This window comes from Ruditapes philippinarum, unplaced genomic scaffold (genome assembly GCF_026571515.1).
Source record: "Ruditapes philippinarum isolate M1 unplaced genomic scaffold, ASM2657151v2 ctg2006_1_1_1_1, whole genome shotgun sequence".
In the NCBI taxonomy this organism is placed as follows: domain Eukaryota; kingdom Metazoa; phylum Mollusca; class Bivalvia; order Venerida; family Veneridae; genus Ruditapes; species Ruditapes philippinarum.
This window is the reverse complement of record NW_026862248.1, coordinates 22,418-47,035: the sequence shown is the minus strand read 5'-3', so window position 1 is coordinate 47,035 and position 24,618 is coordinate 22,418. Positions and strand designations below refer to the sequence as shown.

Here is a 24,618-nt window from a genome sequence, read left to right as displayed (position 1 = left end):
GTCATTCGTGAACACCAGCTATTATATTTTCACTCGTGGCTACGCCACTCGTGAAAATATTGCATCTGGTGTTCACTCAGTGAAATTATATTTTAATCTTACACGCAAAACAAACAAATATCCTCTATATATTACTTCAAACTTTGGAGTATTTGTTCACTTTTAAATTTGGAATGGATTTGTAGTGGGGTTGAGGTAATCAAAAAAAAAAATTTTTTTTGCTTCATTATTTCTCTTGTTTGACTGTCTTTCCTTTTCTTCTTTTATATTTATCTAACGTTTATAACTATTTGATTCACAGATGGAGCTTGGACCAATGTATACCGCTGTCAAATTACAAGGTTTCCCGGATGCTGATATCCACAAATCCTACTCAGATCAAGATGAAAATTTCTCTGAGGTTGGTTTTTTTTCATTTATTTACATTTTTTCTTCTAAAACGTAAGTTAATAATTCGTTTTTTGCTTAACAATAAAATACATGGTTTTTTAAGTATTGCATAACCTGTATAAGTAATAGTGGTTTGCTTTGTCGTATTGTTTATCTTTAATTTGCATAAAAAAAATTATGTTTTGTTCCAAACGGCATAATCCTGGATTCATATATCTGACATTAAGTCTTTGAAATTTTTCAAGGCAAATTGAAAGCCCGTACAAATGCAGAGCGAGTGCATTTTATGAAGGGGAGTAAATTTAGAGGGTCTCTTGGCCCTGAAAAAATTATCGAGGCCTGGGTGTGGCTTTATTTTATTTTTTTTCTTCAAGACAAGAGAATTTTTTAAATACATGTTAATGGCCATCATTCCTGTTTCCAGGCAAGTTCTTATAATATAAGAGTGTGCTGTAGGAAGGCACTTTTTAGCTTGACTTTACGAAGTATATGGAGAGCTGTGCTACTCGCCGCGTCCGCGTCCAGATTTCAGATTAAAGTTTTAGTGCAGTTGAATATTTTTCACTATAACTTTTTCATTTCTTAAGGTATCAATTTCAAACTACGAATATATGTTCCTTATCATCAACCACATCTTATGTGACAAGGTTCATAACTCTAGCCCCAATATTTTCAGATTTATCTCCCCATGAACTTAGAATTTTCCTTAAAAATTATTTTTTTTTACTGTAACTTATATATTACTTAAGGGATCAACTTCATACCTCCTATATATGTTCCTTGTCATTAACCACATCTTATGTGACAAGGTTCATAACTCTAACTTTTTCATTTCTTAAGGTATCAATTTCAAACTACGAATATATGTTCCTTATCATCAACCACATCTTATGTGACACAGTTCATAACTCTAGCCCCAATATTTTCAGATTTATCTCCCCTTGAACTTAGAATTTTTTTAAAAAAATATTATTTTTACTGTAACTTCTTTATTACTTAAGGGATCAATTTCATACTTCAAATATATGTTCCTTATCATTAACCACATGATATCTTATATTCATAACTTTAGTACCAATGTTGCAAGAATTATCTGCCCGTTAACTTAGATTTTTAAACTACTGAAAAATGTTATTTTTTATTTAAACTTCTTTAGTTTTAAAGGTATCTACCTCAAACTTCAAATACATATTCCTTATCATAAACAATATCTTATGTGACAAGGTTTATAACTCTTTTCAGATTTATCTCCCTTTGAACTTAGAAAATTCTTAAAGAAATATTATAACTTCTTTACTTTTTAAGGTATTTACTACAAACTTCAAATATATATTTCTTATCATTTCACACATGCTGTGTGACAAGGTCCATAACTCTATAGTGTGACTATTCTAGAATTTTTTCCCCTTGAACTTGGAATTTACGTTAACAACAATAACTTCTTGTCATAAGAAGAAATATATTTATATCATAATTACACCCCCAAAAATGAAGTTTTGGGGGGTGGGGGGGTATATAGGAGTCACCCGGTGGTCGGTCGATTGGTCTGTCTGTCGGTCCAGCGGTCCGTTTTATTTTCCTTGTCCGGAGTATGTATGTATATTACTGATAGGCACCTTTCTGGTATGTGAATCATCTCTAACTTTCCCCTTCAACTGTGGTCGAAGCACCCATTTGAGTAGGAATAAAGGTTTTTGATTTCGATTGCTCAAGCCAATCAAATGTTTCTACTAACTCAGTTCTTTGACTTTAATTACAGAGTTTATCTAGCCCTTTGATTAACTAATTGCTTGTCGGAAGCCATAAGCTGACAAAACTAACTGGTGTTGAAGACTCGAATCATAAACTTCATATCAATCATGATCAAGCACAATAGGGAAGGCCTTGCATAAGAACCCATTAAGCGTCTATCGTAACAAGCTACACTACGATCTCTCCTATATGCTCATTTTGATATATTTTTCCATTGTACTGGCGCTCCTCGTTCTGTTTAAGATCGGACTATTAGTTAAGTTGAAAATCTCAATATACATCATACATAAGATTGTACAAGTGATGCAATTGAGAAGGTAGACAGTGACAACAAAAGAAGTCATCAACTCCATTTGGGTGTTACAGAGTTACCGTCACCTTTGTACTACTTTTCCTATAGACCTTCACAGAGAGCATAGTGGAAACCTGGTTGGATCAAAACAACTTCATCAATGGTCAAGCACACATAGTGCGAGTGCATTTTACTATATTATTCCCTCTTTGGACTCTTATTTTAGTGTTGGAGATATAACTAGTGTTTATAGTACGGTCATTGTGATGCGGCATATTCAATTATAACTTCATTACAATGGTCAAGCCATTGATTAGAGGAGGAAGGTGCAGTGCATGAGGAACATACTGCATCGTGTATCTTAATGAAATTCTGTATAATCTGCCTTTGTTATGACTCTTTCTCCTCTGTAGCTGGTAATGCCATAACTATCCCCTGGACGGATTGAGAATTCAGAGTACAAACTTCAATGCGCTCAGTATGTCAAGCACATTAAGAGGAATTGCATTGCACAAGATTATATAACTTCCATTTTACAAATTACTAGAGTTATTGCTCCATTATGATACTTTTTCTTTACTGTGTTCTCCAGTAGCATAACTTAAAAAAAATCATAGGCATGGTTTGGAATTTAAAACTTCAACTTCATTTAGTGCGTAGCTGCACCCCTTTTCCGTACTTAGATTCACACGATTAGAGCAGGATTTGGCATTGTGCACAGATTTTGAGAACCATTATACTGCCATTTGTTTGTGCTAAATTACAGTATGTCCATACCCTAGCGCTTTAGTAACTTCTCTTGTCACCAGCCATACTTTGAAACTTACTGGTTGGAATTAAAAACTTCATTAACAAATTGTTCAAGCACAGAAACTTTAACTGTGTTCCAGGAGACTAATTATTAGAGTTATTGCCCTTTGTTACTTTTCCATTGCTTTTTTTCTTGTCCAGCAGCATAACTTAAAAAACTACTAGTTTGGAATTCAAAACTATTTCAAACAATGGTCAAGTATATTGAGAGGAAGTGCAGTGCACAGAAACCATAACTCTTTTTTGACTAATTCAAAAGTTTTTGCCCTTTGTTACTTTTTATTGTAATGCATAACTTGGAAAATTAATGGTTGGAATTCAATGAAACTTTATACAATGGTCAAGGGCAGTGAGATGAAAGTGCAGTGCACAAGAACAATAACTCTATTTGGACTAATTTAAGTTATTGCTTTGTAACTTTTTTTTGTCCAGTGCATAACTTGAAAACTAGTAGGAATTCAATACAGCTTCATACAATGGTCAAGCGCAATGAGAGGAAGTGCAGTGTACAATAACCATAAAACTCAATCTTCAGTATTTTTTAGGGGTTATTGCCCTTTGTTTCCTTTTCCTTTGTCTTTCTGGACTTCATCAATGGCCAACCACATTGAAAGGAAATGCAACATACAAGAACCATAACTATCTTGCCCACAACCATAACTCTATTTCAATTCTTTACAAGGTTACTGTTACTAGTAACATCCTCATTTCCGAAGCAGTCTTGCGGGGGTATTAATCACATTTAGTGATAGTTCTAGTTGGCTTTCCTTTTATAGTTTTGTATTCCTTACTGCGTCCAGTATTTAATTTTGCCCCCGCCATATAATGGCCGGGGCATATAGTGTTACCCTGTTCCGTCATTCTGTCATCATCAGTTTCTGTTCATTATCTTAGTAACGGTTGCACACATTTAACTCAAATTTGACATATGGATATGTCATAAGAAATTACAGGTCAAGTTTGAATTTGGTCATGGTTCGATGATTTTTGGCAGTAATGCCCCTTTTACTTTAAAAATAATATGAAATTTTCAGTTTCCGTTCATTATCTCCACAACGGTACAAGAGATTCAACTCAAACTTGACAGGTGGATATGTCATGAGAAAATTCAGGTTTAGTTCAAATTTGGTCATGGTTCGATGATTTTTGGCAGAATTATGCCCCTTTCACTTTGAAAATAATATGAAATTTTCAGTTTCCGTTCATTATCTCCCCAACGGTACAACACATTTAACTCAAACTTGACATATGGATACGTCAAAGGAATGCGCAGGTCAATTTAAATTTGGTCATGGTTCGATGATTTTTTGGCAGAGTTATGCCCCTTCACTTTGAAAATAATATGAAACTTTCAGTGTCTGTTTATTATCTCCCAACAGTGTTTACATATTCAACTCAAAATCTGACATATGTAATGTCAAAGGAATGCGCTGGTCAAGTTGGGAATTTTGGTCATGTTTCGATTATTGTTTGGCAGTTATGTCCCTTTTACTTTGAAAATAATATGAAATTTTCAGTTTCCGTTCATTATTTCCTCTAGGGTTTATAACACATTCAACTCAAATTTGACATATGGATACATCAAAGAAATGTGCAGGTCAAGTTTGAATTTTGTCATGGTTTGATGATTTTTGGCAGAGTTATGCCCCTTTAACTTTGAAAAAAAGGAAATTTTCAGTTTCCATTCATTATCTCCCCAACATATTCAACTCAAATTAAAGATATGATAGAATGCATTGGTCAATTTCGAATTTCGAAATAATTTGTGCAAACAAATTTGGAACTAAATATTATTACATCTTAAATTTTGGTTGCATGCGGGGGCATCCGTGGCATGATGACATATTTCTAGTTAGTCAAGCTTCGCTGTCTCCTGTGACAGCTCTTGTAGGTTTTTATTCTTTTTATAATGTGTTAGTGTATGTCTTTTACATTTTCAGACTTCCTGCCATAACAGCAATGGGGAGATTTACAAAAACACGTGTGGTCATCCTTGTGTGTATTGTTCTAAAATTAAAGACGCTATTTCTGAGGATCATAATTTCTGTGCCAAAATAAGTACCGTATCTGTTGGTACGCAGACTGAGGACGAAACTAATGAAAATGAGAATGTTTGTAGTAAGGTACTCTTCTCAACACCTAAAAAGAAAGATGCTGATGTTGCATTGAACATCCCATCAATCAGCATAGGTCTTGACGATTCTGAATTGAGGGATCTTTTAGCGTTAGAAGCCTCATTCAGAGATGATTCTGATTCAACTTTTACTTGTTTAACAGATTCAGAGTCAGACAGTGACAAGGAGAAAACAGACAGTGAAAGTACTATTGTAAGTGAAAAGAAGTACATAGTGTTTGAGTCAACCCTTGAACAATTATTTCTTGCCCCATTGCAATTGCCCAATTGACCCAGATGACATTAAAAGAACTCATATTGAAGGCAGTTTTCTGTCATGTGAAATAATATGTACAGCTGGTCATACTATCATGAACAGGAAGTCTCGACCTATGTTGGGTAAGATGCCGGCAATTAATCTTTCATGTAGTGCAGCAATATTATTTTGTGGGCAGACGTACACGCATATAGCTGAGTTTGCTAAATTTATGAATCTTGGATTTATGTCTGACACAACTTTCTATAGGATACAACGTGATCAAGTGATGCCTGTTGTGTTGGATACTTGGCAACAGATTCAGTCTGAACTTCTGCAAAGTGTAAAAAAATCTGGAAGGCCACTTCGTTTATCTGGTGATGGAAGATGTGACAGTCCTGGATATAATGCTAAATACTGTACTTATTCCATTATGGACTTAGAAACAAGTGCCATTTTAACATATGTTGTAGTTAGTACAAGTAACTGAAACAGGCAGTTCTGGGAGAATGGAAGCAGAAGGTTTCCGTAGGTATATGAACTTTCTTTTAAATGAAGGTTTTGTCATAGAAGTTATGGCAACTGACAGGCATGTGTAAGGGAAGGAGTTTAATGTTTGGCATCTGGCAAAAAATATTAAACAAGAGGGCCATGATGGCCCTGAGTCGCTCACCAGAAACAACTGCTTTTCAGTGTTGGAATGTCATTATATTCTATTATTAAATTTGAGCATAGAATATGTTTAAACAATAATTTGAAGAAATGCCATGACCTGGGGTATTTAAGCTTTAGCTTAAACGGAGCTAGTCAAATTAATATTAGCAAACTTGATGAAAGACTCCATAAGAATGCTACAAAGTTCGGTGATCATCGATCAATTATTTCAGTAGGAAATGATGTTCAAAGGTTTTTTTCTAATTTTTAGCTTAAAGGGGCTAATTAAATTAGTATAAGCAAACTTGGTAAAAGAGTACCGAGGAATGCTACAGATAAAGTTTGGTGATCATCCATCAATTGGTTCTGAAGTAGAAGTTGTCTAAAGGTTTTTAACCAGGTTTTCAACGAAAACCGGGTTATTGTCGAAGTTATTGTCGGGTTATTGTCCGAAGTCGGCGGGCGGGCGGGCGTCAACTTTTGGTTTCCGCTCAATAACTTAAGTTTGCTTTGGCCTATTGACACCAAACTTGGTGTGTAGGTAGCTTATATCAAGAGGCAGCTTGGGATTGCTACATATGTGTCTGTGATCAAGGTCAAGGTCACTGTTACTAAAAATAGAAATTCAGTTTCCGCTCAATAACTTGAGTTTGCTTTGGCCTATTCACACCAAACTTGGTGTATGGATAGCTTATATCAAGAGGCAGCTTGGGATTGTTACCCAGGTGTCTGCGATCAAGGTCAATGTCACTGTTACTAAAAATAGAAATTCAGTTCTGCTCAATAACCTGAGTTTGCTTTGGCCTATTGACACCAAACTTGATGAATGGGTAGCTTTATATCAAGAGGCAGCTTGGGATTGTTACCCAGGTGTCTGTGATCAAGGTCAAGGTCACTGTAACTAAAAATAGAAATTCAGTTTCTACTCAATAACCTGAGTTTGCTTTGGCCTATTGACACCAAACTTGATGAATGGGTAGCTTATATCAAGAGGCAGCTTGGGATTGCTACCCAGGTGTCTGTGATCAAGGTTAATGTATTTAGTTTTCATGTTATAACTTTAGTTTGCTTTGACCTTTTGACACCAAACTTGCTGAGTGGCAGCTTTGGATTGCCACTTAGATATCTGGGAGCAAGGTCAATGTAATTTGCTTAAAATAGAATTTTGAGCTTCTATATATAACTTCAGTGCACTTTGACCTATTGATCAAAACTTGGTCGTTGAAAACCTGGTTTTCGTCGCATTGCGGCGCTTCTTGTTCTATTTTTAGTTTTAGTGGCCCCTAAAAGGGGCCAATCAAATTAATATGAGCAAACTTGATAAAAGATTACCCAAAAATGCTACAGACAAAGTTTGGTGATCATCCATTAATTAGTTCTGTAGAAGATGTTTAAACGTTTTTCTATTTTTAATTTAAGCGGCCCCTTAAAGGGACTAATCAAATTAATATGAGCAAACTTAATAAAAGACTACCCAATAATGCTACAGACAAAGTTTGGTGATCATCCATCAATTAGTTCTGTCGAAATACACATTTAAATTCATATGAGCAAATTTGATAAAAGACTACCCAAGAATGCTACGGACAAAGTTTGGTGATCATCCATCAATCAGTTCTTTAGAAATAGACATTTAACGGTATTTCTATTTTTAGCTATAGAGACCCCAAAAAGGGGCTAATCAAATTATTATGAGCAAACTTGATAAAAGACTACCAAAGAATGTTCTTCCATCAATTAGTTCTGTAAAAATAGACATTTAAAGGTAGTTCTATTTTTAGCTTTTGCGGCCCTAAAAGGGGCCAATCAAATTCATATTAGCAAACTTGATAAAAGACTACCCAAGAATGCTTACAGACAAAATTTGGTGATCATCCATCGAAATAGACATTTAAAGGTATTTCTATTTTCACGGGGGAGGAAGTGTTACACGAAGGATGGAGTTCTTATGATAACTTGTTCAGGAGTTCTTGTGATAACTGTCACGGAGTTCGTCGGAAAACATCTGTATATACTACAAAAACACTCGTCAAAAGTGGTTATTTTCATTGTTCAAAAATGAGTTAAACGTTAATGATTAAGCTTGTCTTACATCTTGTATTATGTGTCAAAAACTAATTCACATGCTATTTTTCATCGCCTCTTGCTTCAAATCTGGTAGTTTTGAGTAAAATTTCCAAATTATTTGTCAATTCACAAGTTTTGACCGGTTTATTTCTTGTCTTCATCCTTGCCATACACAATTACCTAATTACTAGTACATATTATGCAAAATTGCAAACATAAAGCACCTGCTAACAGATTTATACTCGATCTTTTAAATGTCCCGGAGTTCTTGTGATAACTCTGAAGATGTCACAGAGTTCTTATGATAACTTTTGCTATTGCCAGTGTGTTTCTTGCGCTAAATCACGGCACGTTTTGGCTTTTATTATCATTCAATAAGATTGTAAATCATTATGAAATGCAGAACGATCATCCTTTGCACAAAAATGTGGGCAAAACGTTGGTCTTTAGTGTCTGCAAAGGATAAATAGGTGATAGGCTATCATCAACAGTAAAAATTGAACTAGCGGCCACTGATATTCAGCAGTATAATGGCTTAAACCACAAAACAAAAGATGTCTCAAAAAGTACACGTTGTTCTCAGTTTCACATGTTTTAAGCAACCACCTTTCTTAAGCAGACAATATATAGGCATATTTCCTTACCTAAGGGCTAAGTAATATGTATCATTTTATACCATAAATAAATAAGTATATAACCAGGATAATTTCCCACCTATGTCTTAAAAAAGTACGATACATGATAAAGACTCAACAGCGGTTGGCTCTATCTACCAAACTCTCGAAAAAATTTGAACTGTCCCTCCAGGTTCCAGATTTACCTAGAATGGGATTTCAGTTATTGTGCATGGGCATTTAAACTAGAATCACCCAGGTGTTGCTTGTAAGTGTTGCAAGTTCTCTAATGTAACTTTAATTAAACAACTGACAAAACTTTGAAACATATTAATCGCAGTACTATTATAACTGCTGTTTTACATAGAAAACAAATGTTTCTCTGATTGATGCAGTAACATAGATGCTTAACTGAGAATTGCTTGTCTGGATTAAAATGATAAAGGGCCAGAAAACTGCTAGGGGCCGGAAACTGCTAGGAAACCAGTACATGAATCCTTTTTCCAGTCTCAAACAAAAAAATATACTATGAAAAAGAAACGGGGGGTAAGACATAATATCTCTTGAACTAAAATTCACTCAAAACCAACATTATATATCCTTTTTTGCGCAAAGGATAAGCGCACTACATTTCATAATGATTTACAATCTCATTGAATAATAAAAAACGCTAAAACGTGCCGTGATTTAGCGCAAGAAACACAATGGCAATAACAATAGTTATCATAAGAACTCTGTGACATCCTCAGAGTTATCACAAGAACTCCGGGACATTTGAAAAATCGAGTATAAATCTGTTAGCAGGTGCTTTATGTTTGCAATTTTGCATTATAATTAGGTAATTATGTATGGCAAGGATGAAGACCAGAAATAAACAGGTAAATACTTGTGAATTGACAAATAATTTGGAAATTTTTCTCAAAACTACCAGATTTGAAGCAAGAGGCGATTAAAAATGGCATGTGAATTAGTTTTTGACCCATAATACAAGATGTAAGACAAGCTTAATCATTAAAGTTTAATTTAGCACCTAAACTCATTTTTGAACGATGAAAATAACCACTTTTAACGAGTGTTTTTGTAGTATATACAGATGTTTTCCGACGAACTCTGTGACAGTTATCACAAGAACTCCTGAACAAGTTATCATAAGAACTCCATCCTTCGTGTAACACTTCCTCCCCCGTGATTTTTAGCTTTTGCTAAAAGGGGCCAAGCAAACTTGATAAAACACTACCCGTGAATGCTACAAAGTTTGGTGATCATCCATCCATTAGTTCTGTAGAAGAAGATGTTTAAAGGTTTTTAGCCCTAGAGACTCGTCTGTAGCATTCTTGGGAAATCTTTTAGCATATTAGCTCATATGAATTTGTTTGGCCCCTTTTAGGGGCCGCTAAAGCTAAAAATAGAAAAACCTTTAAACATCTATTTCGACAGAACTAATTGATGTAAGTTCATTACTGAATTTATTGCACTCGTTTTAACATTTGATCAAAATTAAACTTACACAATGTATGCATGTACCTTGATATCAAAGGATTTATGAATACATAATTCCTTTCTATATACAAAATGTGACACTTTTCGTCTTTGCACTTTTGGAACTATTTAAGTTTTTAGTAAATGCCATTTTTTGATAACTGTTGGCCTTTGGGGACTGTTGTTTCGATTCATCATTATTATCATTATTATTTGTTTTGTTTTTCTTTTTCTAAATAGAAACCACGTTTAAGGTTAGCTATTTATTAGTTTACATGATATTTTTAAATGATCATTTTAACATACATAACATGTAGGTCTGGAAACTATACCTACAAGTATATATTTGTATGCATACTAGTATATATTTGTATACATCTGTATAATGTGAATATCTTATAAAAAAAAACTACTTACGAAAACGGAGAAACTTTGTAACACATAATGGAGACGTGAGACTTGGTTTATGATTTTTTCGCTAGCCAGGTTTATTATATAGTAAATGGAGCCACATCTGGTTTGTGAATTAAATAAATTAATAAAATAACTGAATAACTTCATGTATTATTCATCACAGGTGAACGGCTCGTGGACATGACTTACTATACCCCGTTCCCCCTCTACAAACCTTAAACATCATCCAAACATCATAAGTATTGACAAAAATAAATTTTATGAAAAAAAAATTTTATGACTAAAAAATCATTAAGGTATTTTACTCTACTTTCATCTAGCATCTATTTTATCAGCGCATATATTCATCAATTTTTCAAAATGAAAGTAAAATGGCCCAGCAGATTGTTTTCAAATGGAGTATTTTTACTGGTCACATGAATACCTCGGACCAATAAAAATATTCCATACAGAAACAAATCTGCTGTGCCATTTTGGATAGAGAATTTGATATATTGGAGAAAGCTGCGCTATAGTTTCATTTGATTCTTTGATTGAACAATTATTACAATTTAATTTTATCATATTTAAATACGCAATACAAAGAAATATTCATTCACTTTGAATTAAGTGTGTTTTACTCGTGAGAGTTATACCGAAACAGTGCAATCAGATCTCTTCCGAGTTTCATTTGATGACAGTTGGCCACGCGACGTTCAACTCGAAGATACTTTAAACTGGAGTCGATGAACAGGTAGTTCATCGACTCCAGTTTAAAGTATCTTCGAGTTGAATTTTGTTTTGAAATGGAAGAACTTGCATAAACAGCATTCAAAGTTATTGGTCAAAAGAACTTCCAGTTTTACCCAATTTCTGAGCAAGTGCATCAAAGGTTTCATCGTAAAAGACATTTGTATTGAAAAAAGTGCATTTGATTACCTTTAAAGGCTACCATGAGAAAGCTGTTGTTTTTTATAGTAAAAACTAGCTTTTACTTGTGTACAGCTCATAGATGGAAATATTTTTAATAATAAATGTTTGTACAGTTAGACTCCAGTGGTCTGGTTAAAACTTGATTTGCTTGATAAACTAATTTTATCATAATCGACTGAAATGTATGATATATTTTAATCTTAATTGAACTGTACTTTTTTTCAAATAGCAGGTTTAGCTATAATTGTACATCTGCCTGATGACAAAAACCGGTTTTAAGAATGCTAAAACCGGGATGCTTTTACGGTGGCCCATGAAAGATATACACGTAGTTCAGTTTATATGTAATCATCAAGGTTTAACGTTTTGCATTATGTATCAAAATTATACAGAACAGATGACAAGATTGGTTGACATGCAACTATCATTTATGATTGTAAAACTGGATATCTGTAGTCAATATGTGTTCCAATTACAAGAACACTAAGTTGGTTCTAAATCACCAACCTGTAACCTGTAACCAAACACAATTGTTTATTCTTTTGCTTTGTCACCGTAGGAATTTTTTGTTATATGGATAAGGGGTTATATGTTAAGGGTGCCAATATAACTAATTTTTTAGTCATATTGATCACGTGATCGACTTTCCTGGATAATTACCAAACATAATTTCTAAATCTGTGGTGAGAAACAAATAACAATTAGACATTATCCGACATCAATTGTCACTGACTAATCGTACCAATTTAGTGTTCTTCTTACATTATACATAATTAACTTTATCACACACCCGTGCCGATTTTGCGACTCCGTAAATATGGTATTGCACGGCCGTGCATATATTTTGACGTGACGTCATTAGCGTTATAGTGTGAAGACGCGCTAAATGTTAGCGTTATACTATAGGCGCGTCAATGAAAAATGACTCTTATTTCACTTAAAACGGTCTTTATTTTGGGTATGCGATAAATAGAATATTAAATTCGTGTAAGTTCATTACTGAATTTATTACACTCGTTGAATAAAATAATATTATGCTCGCCAGAGGCTTGCATAATATAATTTTATCCAACTCGTGCAATCAATTCAGTATTAAACTTACACTCATTCAATATCCTATATGTACAAAAACGTTTAAAACAAACATGTATGCTGGCATTTCAAATTTACCATATATATTTATATATTTCATGTTCGTGGTGATTTAAACTAACAGTTTGAAAGAAGTTCAATAGTTGGCTCTAAGAAAGAACGTTGCCTCTTACATATGGTAATCAAGCCAAAGAACTGAAAATGACTAAGAAAAAAAATTAAATTATTTCTAAATTTTGATAAATCCATGTAAAGATCTTTAAAATCTAGAATGTCAGTATTGAGTTTGGCTTATTTTCATTTAAAACTGATCAAAGAACTGTACCCTAATAAAATCTATTACATTCTGAAAGATTATTGGAATTATTTCCTGACTATTAAATACATTTTTTTGTTTCATTTCAAACCAAACTATGGCCTGAAGTGCCATAGTTAAATCTCTTTAATCTCAAAGGATCATAACTTACAAAACGAGTAGGTGATATTAGGTGACATTTAGTCAATTGCAACCAGACTTTTTTAAATGAATTCAATTATCTAGATAGTCTTGAAAAATCTTATAGGACAATAATATATTTAAGCTGTCAAACATTAAACATTTTACATTTCATTAAACATCTGACGATAAGTTAATGTGAAAAAGCAACAGCTTGATCTACTGGAAACATCTTCGCATATACATTTTTAAATAGCCATACAGATGGGCAACTTCCTAGCCAGTTAAAATATCATGCGTGCCTGCTAAAACTTGTAGCAAACCAGATATCAAAATCAGTAAAATAATACATTTTCTGAAAGCTTATGCATTTCAGGTAGTTCATGGCTGAACTGCATGGCTGCAGGTAGTTCCCATTTAAATAAATGTTACATCGTCTTTTAAAGAGAACTACTATAATAATTTTTGTTACAAAACTATTCAAAAAACTGGCGCAGTGGGTATGTTCTGCCATGTTTTTCTAAGCGAAAGGCATGGAAAGTTAGCACATGCAGCAATAGATAAAAGATTTACCTTTCAAATGGTATATTATATTTAAGAAATAATATATCCAAAACAGTGATTTTATCGCTCAATAACATCACTGTTTGGAGTTCGGATGAGAGGAATTATATCACGAGGGCGTAGCCCGAGTGATAAAATGATGCGCATCCGAACTCCAAACAGTGATGTTATCACGCGATAAAATCACTGTTGCGGATATATTATTTCGATTCTAACTCGAAATCAACAAATAAATGCTGCCGTACCTGATATAAACCTATATTGCGCCCGATTTGTTTCCGTACTTATTTTGAGCGCGTCACATTTTTATTGGTTACGTCACGTGTATAATGATTACGTCACATGTCTAAATATAGAAAGTCAAACTGTGATTTTATTGCATAATAACAATTCAAGCTTCCATACACTTAAGATAGTTTCCTCAGGTGCATCATCGGTCTGATATTCACAGATACATACGTATGTACTTTGTATGTTGTAGTTTGTTTATTTGTATTTATATGTCTTTAAGATATGGCGTTAAGGGTAGCGATATATTGCATTAGTCGAAATTTTTCGACATTTTGCGTAAGCGTTGCGACATATAGCGGTAGACGATTACAACATATCGTGTTGATTGCGACATAATGCATATCGTGACATATAGCGTTGATTGCGACATATTGCAAATCTTTCTCATCTTCTCCCAACAAGACAATATCATCTGCATAAAGTAACTATTGTCAAAATAGCTACTTTATAAATAAAAAGAAACACAAATGTCCGCCATTTTGTATTATTTTTGTTTTGACAAATTGTGGCGTTTTATCAGGTAAGCGAGTTGTCTGAATGAAATGAATTTGGAAATAAAAAAAGAGAGGAATAAAAAATTGGTTTCGAAAGAAGCTTCAAATATTGTAATAAAGCTTTTTTTTAGCAAGTCACCTTGTTGATGAGAAGGTCCGGGCAGTAAATAAAAGCAGCAAATAGAAAACGGTCGGCTTTCTTGTCAAGAGGCCTTTTAGCAACGGTCCGCTTCCAAGAAAAGAAGCAAGTACAACTCTGAATATCGATAAAATCTCATAAGTGAAACAAAAAAGTTGACAATTGGGGATTTGACAGTCCGGATCACTTTAAAGAGATTTTGATAAACTGAGCAATATGTTTTACGAAAAGGAGTAAAGCTTATCCGGCAGCAATTTATTAATGTTTCTTCAAGAGAAGGAAAGAGCCCGAGGGCGTGAAGAACACAGAAGACAGATGGAAATAAGTTTTGAGCTCCAGATGAAGAAAAAAGATCTTGAGATAGAACGGATCCAATCCAGCAAAGTAACCACAAGTGAGGGAAGCAACTCACTCAGACCAAATAATATTATACCTAAGTTTGATCAAGCAAATGATAATATTGACTCTAGAGCGATTTAAGAGATTTGCCATCAGCCAATACTGGGAGAGAAAAAAAGACACTTGGGCTCATTACTGTCAGGGCAAAGTCTGGAAGTATTTTCAAGTTTGTAAATTGTTATGATTACAATTGATGGAGTTGCTTAAGTCTTACTTTTGGCTAAAATCTTGGCGGTTGTGGATTTCGCGACACGTTTCCATGAAGCCGTGCCGTGCCTTTGGCAAGAATAGACACCGACAGCATTGCTGAAGCACTGCTTGAAATATATTCGAGAGTCGGCTTTCCATCAGAAGTTCTAAGTAACAGATGTAGTCAATTTACAGCAGACCTAATGAAAGAGATATATGCCGACTCATATCTGTGAAGCAACTCTTTACAACACCTTACAACCCATAGTGTAACGGCTTGTGCGAGCGGATGAAGCGGGTGCTAAAAAGTATGCTGCGGAAGATGTGCTAGGAAAGACCAAAGGATACTTACGGGCTGTTTGCATATAGAGAAGAACCACAGGGGAGTACAGGATTTTCCCCGTTTAAGTTGCTGTATGGAAGAACAGTCAAAGGAAATTCTAAGAGACATGTGGATTCAAAGAGAAGAACCTGAAATTCAGAATACATACCTGTAAGTGCTGAACCTGAAGCAGCGCTTTGAAGAGACATGCAATATAGTTGGAGAAAGCCTGATGAAAGCCAAGAATACATACAAGCATCACTACGACAAGAGAGCCCGAAATAGAGTTTTGCAAGTGTTACTGCTTCTACCCACAGACAATAATAAGATGATGCTTCAATGGAATGCACCTTTTCAAGTTGTCGAAGTTATCAATGAATTTGATTACAGGATCAAAATTGGAGATAAGCTGAAGACGTTTCACATAATCTTGCTAAAAAAGTTTGAACAGCGTCATGAAAAGATTGGATCAAGTGTTGCAATCATAGAAGATGTTGAAAACAATTAAGATGGAGCTGTAGATGATGAAAGTCTCCTGGACTTGACTAACGGCATAAGTTGAGAGACAAACCAAGATGTCAATATCAGCGAGGGACTTACTTCTGAACCAGTAGTTTAGCGAAGTATTTTCAGAGCGACTAGGAACAACCCCACTGATAATTCTTGTCTTACAGACAAGAATCCTGTAAGAGTGAAGCAGTCATATGCCAAGGGACAAGATGTGGAAATAAAAATACAAAGCATGTTAAAAGCAGATGTGATTGAAACATATGTGTCAAAGCAATTGTCAAGAAGAAAGATAGGAGTAGTAGATTTTGTATTTATTTTAGAATATTGAATGCCGTCACCAAATTCGACACCGAACAAATGCATGCGTTGATGACATAATGGCAAAGCTGAAAAAAGTTTATTGGCAAATCCAAGTTGCTGAAAATTGTCGCACATTTATCGCATTAGCAACGGATAGAGAGAGTTATCAATTGAAGAAAATGCCTTTCGGCATGGTTAACACTGGGGCCACATTCAACATAATGATGCGGAAGTTATTGTCAGGATGTGATTTTTGTTGACAACTATGTTGACGATATGATAAGACATACAACAACCTGGACAGAACAGATGTTTTAAAACGATACCTATACCATTTTTATCTGCTATGCGCGTAACCTGTCAATAATCGATAACGCGCCGCCCCCTATTGAGGCATCAATGAGAGAAATCTGTAGTTCCATGTATCTATGAATTACCGATTTATTTCGATACTACTCGTAATGCAATGTATGATACAAAATTTTAATACATCTTTTATGAATATTATAATATTATATCGTCAATATTATATCGTCTACCATTTAAGTAGCCATTTTATTAATTAAGAAATTGTCGACCAAGATGTATCAAATAATATAGCATAGAGGTAAATCGCACAACCAATGTAACTGCCTTTATGTATATGTGAAATTATTATTTATTTATCCCGTAATCTGATATCTTTTATATTGAGTTTATGAACTTAAGTACGAATTCGAGAGCGTCCTCGTTTTCTTACAATGTACAGACAACATTTTTATGTGAACGCCTATATATGAAAGGTGGTCAGGTGTCCCTTACAAATTTCTAAAATATTTTTTACGATAGTCTTCGGATGATCAATTCTTTATTAATCAATGAAAAAGATATGAAAATTCATTGAACGTCCACTAGTAAATCAAACACAATTTATTGTATGTCCCAGAAGAAACTGAATCTATAAAATTCGGGATAATAAGTCAAGAACGTCATTGATCGAGAAATACCTTTTATTTCTATCAAATTATGTCAAGCATTTATATGAACTGGTCGGGCATAAATATATAATATCCCGTTCTTATTTGTACATGCACGGACTTTAAAATTCTGTCAGGAGCACAGTTTTTCGTTTTTATATTTTAACGGATTTTCATACACGAGGCAGAGTGAAACTGATATAATATTATAATAATAATGATTATAATTATGTTTATATTCCAAGAGTTTGATGACAAAAAATTTAAAAAATGACTTTGATATGACGATTTAAAATTACAGAATTTTTTATATCAAAATCAATAATTTACAAAGGCATTTTTTTTCAAATATGTATTTTTTTATGAAGATCAAAGACATTAATGCATAAGGTTTAAATAAATAACAATAATTACTAAAATACGTTGGTTTTAAAGTGTCTGTTGTCGCCTTAATCTGCAAATTTTCTGCATTCAAATAATAATATTAATAACAAAATTTAAATCGCTTAATCAAGGCACCCCACATTTTAGATTTATGATAAATCTAGTAGAATTGTAGCGAAATATAAAGATATTATAAAGTATTGACCAGACAAATAAATTTTAACAGGATTCGTAGAGAAGAATTTTTTGTTCAAAATGCGTAACAAAATAAAAAAATAATAAAGAAACAAATAAAAAAAATCAACGGTCTACCGGTCGAATCACTTCAGACCAGTTATGTGGGTTTAAAACAAGGGGAGCCACTCTCACCTCTCTTATTCATATTTTTCGTCAATGATATGCACAGCTAATGACACTGTTGGCTCTTTCACAATAGACGATATACAAATATTTCTTTTATTATTTGCTGATGACACAGTGTTATTTTATTATTCTAAAGAAGGACTACAACATCTTTTAAACAAATTGTATAATTATTGCAACAATTGGGGAATTGTTGTTAATGTACATAAAACTGTTGCCGGTGGTAATCGAAATGATGATTTAGTGGTCTATTATAATAACGAACGTCTTAAAGTTGTTATATCATTTATATAACTTGGTATTACCTTGTCATCTAATGGGAATTTTTATCAAGCTCAAAAATCTTTATCCAACCAAGCATTAAAAGCATTGTTTTCGTTGAATTCTTCATTTGATTATATTCCATTGAATGTAGCGATACTATGATTTTACCAATTTTGACATATGGATCAGAGGTAATGGGCTTTCATAACTCACCGGATATTGCTAAAGTTCACTTATAATTCTTAAAACAAGTTTTAGGCGTTCGTCCGCAACTTCGGCAGTACTTGTACAGATTTCCTATGACAGTATATCGCAAAATTCGAATAGTTAAATTTTGGTATAGAATTATGGTATGCGCAATACCGTCTCATATGCAGCATAATGCACTTTCAATGCAAATTATTTGCTATTTATTGCCAAAGATACGTAATAATTATTAATAAATTCTGAAAAGGTTGATCCTACGAAAGCAACGACAACTTTGTAAACACAAAAAATTGCTGACTATGGATTATTCGCAGTTGTTTCAAGTAAAGCACCTCTGCATATTCTGCACATATAGTGTCAATACGTATACACAATAAAAAATATTAAAGATTGAATTTGGATTTATATTCTGTTTACTTCTCGCATTTACTCGATATTAATAGCCAATACTCGTTACACTAATAAGCAATACTCGTGACACCGGCGCAATACTCGGTTCACTGACATGTGTATTTATTCTCAAAATGCGTTGTTGTGTATTTATATGAAATGAATTTGGAAATAAAAAATTTAAACAAAAAATTTGGTTTCAAAAGCAGATTCTAAAGTCAGAAAGCTAATTTCAGCAAGTCATTAGGTCCAGTGAAGGAACCAAAAAAGCAGCATGTCTAGAAAATGATCGGCTTTCTAGTGAAGATTTGAGCCTTAGCAACGGTAGATCTACGCCTCCAAAAAAAGAACGTTCCGCTTCCCAGAAAAGAAGGATGTCCAAGGAGTGCAGCAAGTCCAAGAAGCGCAGCAAGTCTAAAGAAGCGTAGCTAGTTCAATAGAGCAGCAAGTCCAAGGTGCGCAGCAAGTATAAGAAGCGAAGCTAATCCAATAGTGCAGCAAGTCCAAAGGAGCGTAGCAAGTTGCTTGTCCAAAAGTGCAGCAAGTCCAATAGTGTAGCATGTCCAATACTGCAGCAAGACAAATACTGCAGCAAGTGAAACCAAAGTTGACAATAATCAACACAAATATCAAGATATTTCCGGTATACAGCAAGATTATTTTATTATAATTGACGTAATCCAGACTTAACAGTAAATCAGTCAGTATGTTTGGAGATAATTCTTACACACAGAATCATATAAAGATTGTACAGCACACAACATTTTACCTTTATGTCATACAAATTTTCCATAGTAAATCTTTATTTATATAATAAAGTGCCTTTTTAAAATCAATAAAAGAACGTTTTTTTTCCTATTATCAATTATGTTTGTTGGTGTAAATATATTATCGAAAGTGCTTCATTTCTTTCTAAACATATTCTGTCAACAATGATATCTCAATTTGAAGCCCAGTTATTTAAAATAGCATAAAACAGTTTATAAACAGAACAAGTTAAAGAAATTCTCCTATATGATAATTGTTTTGGCAATTTAGTGGTCATTAGCCTCGACGTGCCCGAAAATATCCGAATGAACCCAACATAATTGTGGTATCACACAAAAATTTGTGTTCACTTCTGAATATTATGACCTCTACACCGAACATTATCAGCTGAACTGAACATAATAATAGTAACACAAAAACACTGAACATAACGACCTTTGCAACGAAGAACACATTGATTGACTGAAGAAGATATCAGCACACAAGATAATGATAGTAACATTTACCAGTTCTATTTCATGACTGAACTCACCCAACAGCATGTCATTACAACTTAAAATAACGAAAGTATCACCAAATAATACACTGCCTCAACCTAACAAAATGATTGTACCACTCAACTGTTCATTTTCATGATTAATTTTTTCATTGATGAATTAGCTGTGGCCCTCTGTTGTGTGGTCGTGTGGGTGTTGCGTTCATTGCATGCTACCATTTCTTGTTGATCTTGTTTTTCGTATGTTTGTTCTGGTGATAAGGTGGGTGGTACACCTAATACTAAGATTTATAAGAGTATTAAAAGCCTGTGTCAATTGTTTCGGAAATACTGCATATCGTTTTGAAAATTTATAGAGCTACTTTAGTATTTTAAACACATGAACGAAAAATATCTACAGGCATTACAATTAATTCCTAAGTATTTCGGTTATAGTGATTATACCGTAATCAAATGTTAAAGGTCCCCTAAGAAATTTCCTTTGGAATTTAATACTAAGTGTTAGCACCAAAACATAAGAGAGGTACGCCAGATTGCTTTGCCAATCTTTATCGGCAGGATAACTAGTTTCATAAAACATGATTTCTCACAATCATGATCAAATGAACAGAGTGTCATTTTCTTACTGTATACGCACCTTCGCACCCATGAAGATTTCAAGTAGTAGACAGAATGTTCTTAATATATGAATAGGAAAGAATTTAAGAAAGCAAATTTATGAAAGAGAAATCGGGGATGCTACTTATTAAATTATTTGCCCCTAAAAGGTTTTTTTTTTAATCCTTATTTTCAAAAGCAAAAGTCAAAAAGCAAAGGTATACTGATATTAAGACATAAAACCTGACAGAATTCATCTACCTGTGAAACTGGATTGAAAATGTGCTATGTAAAGTTGCTAGTTTAGCCGGGTTTTTTTCAGAGCAAAAGTTCAGTGTAAGATCGGAATATATTTCACCGAGTGAGCACGTATATTATGAACTTTTGGTGTTCACGTGGTGAAATATATTAATTACTATTGAGACTTTTGCTTTTAAACAAATTTTCTTTTTATTATATCAATATGCAAAGAAACGTTTAAAAAGACATTTTTACCTAGTGTTAAATGAAAAGGGCGCCAAATAAAAATACATTAATTTGGTTTCCAGTACTGTGAACGCTTGTATTTCACTGAAACAACGTAACGGGCTCAAATATTCAAAACAGTGAAATTATGAAATTGATAATTACACTGTTAAAAACAGTGAAATTATCAGTTTTTATTTAACTGATATATTTCTATAAACCACCGAAAAGCATGTAATAAATCGTTTTTACATACATGCTAAGTGCGGTAACTGCAGTGCAGGTATTAGTTACCCGTACTCCAGAGCATGTCCATTGATTGACTCTTTTTTTCTGGGGTCCTTTAATTACGATAGAAATGCCACATTCTGAAGCTGATTCTGGGGTTTCATATTGTTACAACAGGGAACGTGGATTTAATTCTGCCTATGATACAAAAGAAAAAGAACCTCAAAACACTCGGCAAAAACTTGACAAATCAGATAGCCTCGTGATTCGATGCTCTTTCTTATTACATAACATAGATAATGACTGAAGTAAACTTGAATTTGATGTAATGTTCAGAAATGAGTTTGTGTGGAACGTGTACGATCCTATCAAGGTAGCCTACAAAACGTCACCAATTACATACTCAGATGCCCGTCAGAAGCAATTTTGCAAAGGGTGGCACCTTAGTTCTTTCTCCACCAGTATAGCTGAAGAGTCGCCAAAATGACCTACACTGTCTTTGTGCAACGTTAACCCCCACCCCAAACAGAAAATTAAATGAAATGAGGCATGAACTAAAATAATTTAAAAATCTCAAAGAAAATATTTAGATATAATATCTTTCCGTTTTGTCTAGAAATGTCCGCTTCACTGGCGTTTAATTTTTCAAGACATCAAAATTGCTATTTTGAATAGCTTCTATACATTTTTTCTTCGTTGTACTATACAAACATGACAGATTATTGAGTGTTCAGAAAAATCAATAGACATTTTGCCCGTTTACACCGTTGTACCAAAAATCTCCGTTGCGTATGTTAGTCATACCCGATGAATTTTGGGTAACTTCTGTACAACTGGAAAAACCTGAATCAATAGCTTTTGTGAAAAATGCATTTTCTAGCGTAATTGTTGTAAAAGGGTTGGTTAAAATGTAGGTTATTGTTATCATAGTTGTGTAATATTGTGATTTGTGGAATAGATTTTTTGGACGCATAATTTACCTGTCGGACCTCAGTGGAGCTCCTTTAAAAGGCTTCCGTAGGTTTTCCATCTACACCATTTGCTTTTCAAAGTTTACCAGGGCTGGGAATCAAAACTGCGTCGTATCCTGAAAAATGTAAACAATTCATTTTCCGGTCGCATTTTTAGCACATGTCATAAGCATCTACAAATTCCGGAAAAGGTGTATCAAATACATTGAAACACGTGATACAACGTACGTGTTTAATTAGGTGCTGCCTAAGCATGCCTATAAACGTGTTACTAATGGGGGTTTGTTACATTTTTCATAATGCGCAAAAATTGCATGGCTTCCTTTGTATTATTTACAACAATTTGCGGCAATTCCGTTATTTTACGCGCCGATTTTATTGAATAAATTTTCTTAAAAATCGATGAGGACAGATGAGCTTAATTTGAAACTTAAATCGGTACTTGAAAATGGTCATTTATTCTGAACAATAATTCAGATTTATCGCTATATTGTCTCATAAATATGCAGATTTGACAGTTTGAAAATTTGAATCAAGAGACCAACGCATTTTTCTCCAATTTCGACATTATTTATGCATGCCTAGAAAATGTAAATCTGCAAAACGTTAGTCCTTCATGTTAGGAAACGTTTATAAAGTAAATGACCAGTGAAGCTATTTTCCTGTTCGTTAAATGCGTTTGAAAAAATAAACAAGCGAGTTGATTTGTGCAGGGTTACAGCATAGACCTAGCGATTTGTATTCAATTTTGTTACAGTTTATACCCAGATTTCGGTTAGAGTTTGAATTCGATATTTTCTATATATACTAGGTAAAATGTATGAATGTTACATAGACTTTTAAATCTCTGTGAGCTTATTGGCCCGATGGTTATTCGTCCGTCTGTCGTACATATGTGTGTGCAATCTCATCCTCTCAGTAACTACTTGACTAAATATGATGAAATTTACATGACTTTCTACCAATTAAGTTGTTCAAATGGTTTCGGTTGCAATCGGGGATACGAAAATCCAAAACATAGATTTTGAAAAAAGGCAATGTTTAAAGACCTTTTCATCTCGAACCAAAAAGCATTCAAATCAAATCATGATCATGGCGTCATTTGAATGCTTCTTTGTTGAAGTTACGATTATTTTGTCATTTAAAAGTCGTTTTTTTTTTTATTTTAGACATCCTGTATAGCAGTTTTCATGTTTCTGAAAAAGTTATAGAGTATAAATTAAGGTCAGACAATTACAATATCTTCTCTAGTGAGCCTGATGGAGGTACATATAATAGTGGCAGAGTCGGGATAAGGCCGTCGACTACAAATCATCTTTCATTTACTGGTGTAGTTGAAATCCAATCATTGGGATTCTGTTGTTATTTGTGCCGTGTTGCGGCTGTACAAAGTCTCCCCGTACATTTGATTAATGATGTTATATTTTCGATCCTTGAAGATCGTTCAGCACGACATGCACTTTCCAGTACCGTCCATGAACAGGGTCAATCAAACCGAGCCAACATTTTCAATTTTTGCGTGTTGGCCTTTCTTTAGGGATTCTGTTTTTCTCTATTTTTTTGGGTTCTTTGTATGTGAGAAATCAAGCTAATTTACGGAAAGTCGGTGGTACTAGTCAGGTGCCCGCTCGTGTCTGAAATGTTTCACAAAGGGTATCTGGGGTCTTTCTTTACACTAAAGCAGGAATGTTTTCACATGACAGTGTCGATGAAACTTAAAATCCAAGAAAGACAAACGTAACAAACCCTTTTAAATACTTACAAAATACATTATGGTAGATGGAAATTCATACATAAAATAAAATTTAAGGTTGCAGTATTGCTCACTTAAATACTGTTTAATCATTCTTAGGGTATTGCCTGCTTGTTATTTGTGTCTTTTGACAGCTTATCTATGGTATGCAGGATTCATAACCTCAGAATTTCATTTTGTTTAGTTTTTCACTCATTGTATTATCGTTTAGGGCACACGCAATTTTTAACCTGGGGGTAATATGCCGCTTTTCATAGAATGGCAATAACGTGTCACATTGATGAAAA

General features: G+C 33.9%; 1 protein-coding gene across 1 annotated transcript; it reads left to right on the top strand.

Moving 5' to 3' along the window:
• Nucleotides 1-301: 301 nt before the first annotated feature.
• LOC132718420 (uncharacterized) lies at nucleotides 302-5,649 on the top strand. The gene is made up of 2 exons (XM_060702117.1): nucleotides 302-400; nucleotides 5,185-5,649. The coding sequence occupies exons 1-2, from the start codon at nucleotides 302-304 to the stop codon at nucleotides 5,647-5,649; spliced, it is 564 nt and encodes a 187-aa protein (XP_060558100.1).
• The last annotated feature ends 18,969 nt before the right edge of the window (nucleotides 5,650-24,618 follow it).

Coding starts and splice junctions, on each gene's coding strand:
- LOC132718420 (XM_060702117.1), top strand. CDS start 302: ATGGAGCTTGGACCAATGTATACCGCTGTCAAATTACAAGGTTTCCCG. Junction 401..5,184: donor AAGATGAAAATTTCTCTGAG/GTTGGTTTTTTT, acceptor TTACATTTTCAG/ACTTCCTGCCATAACAGCAA.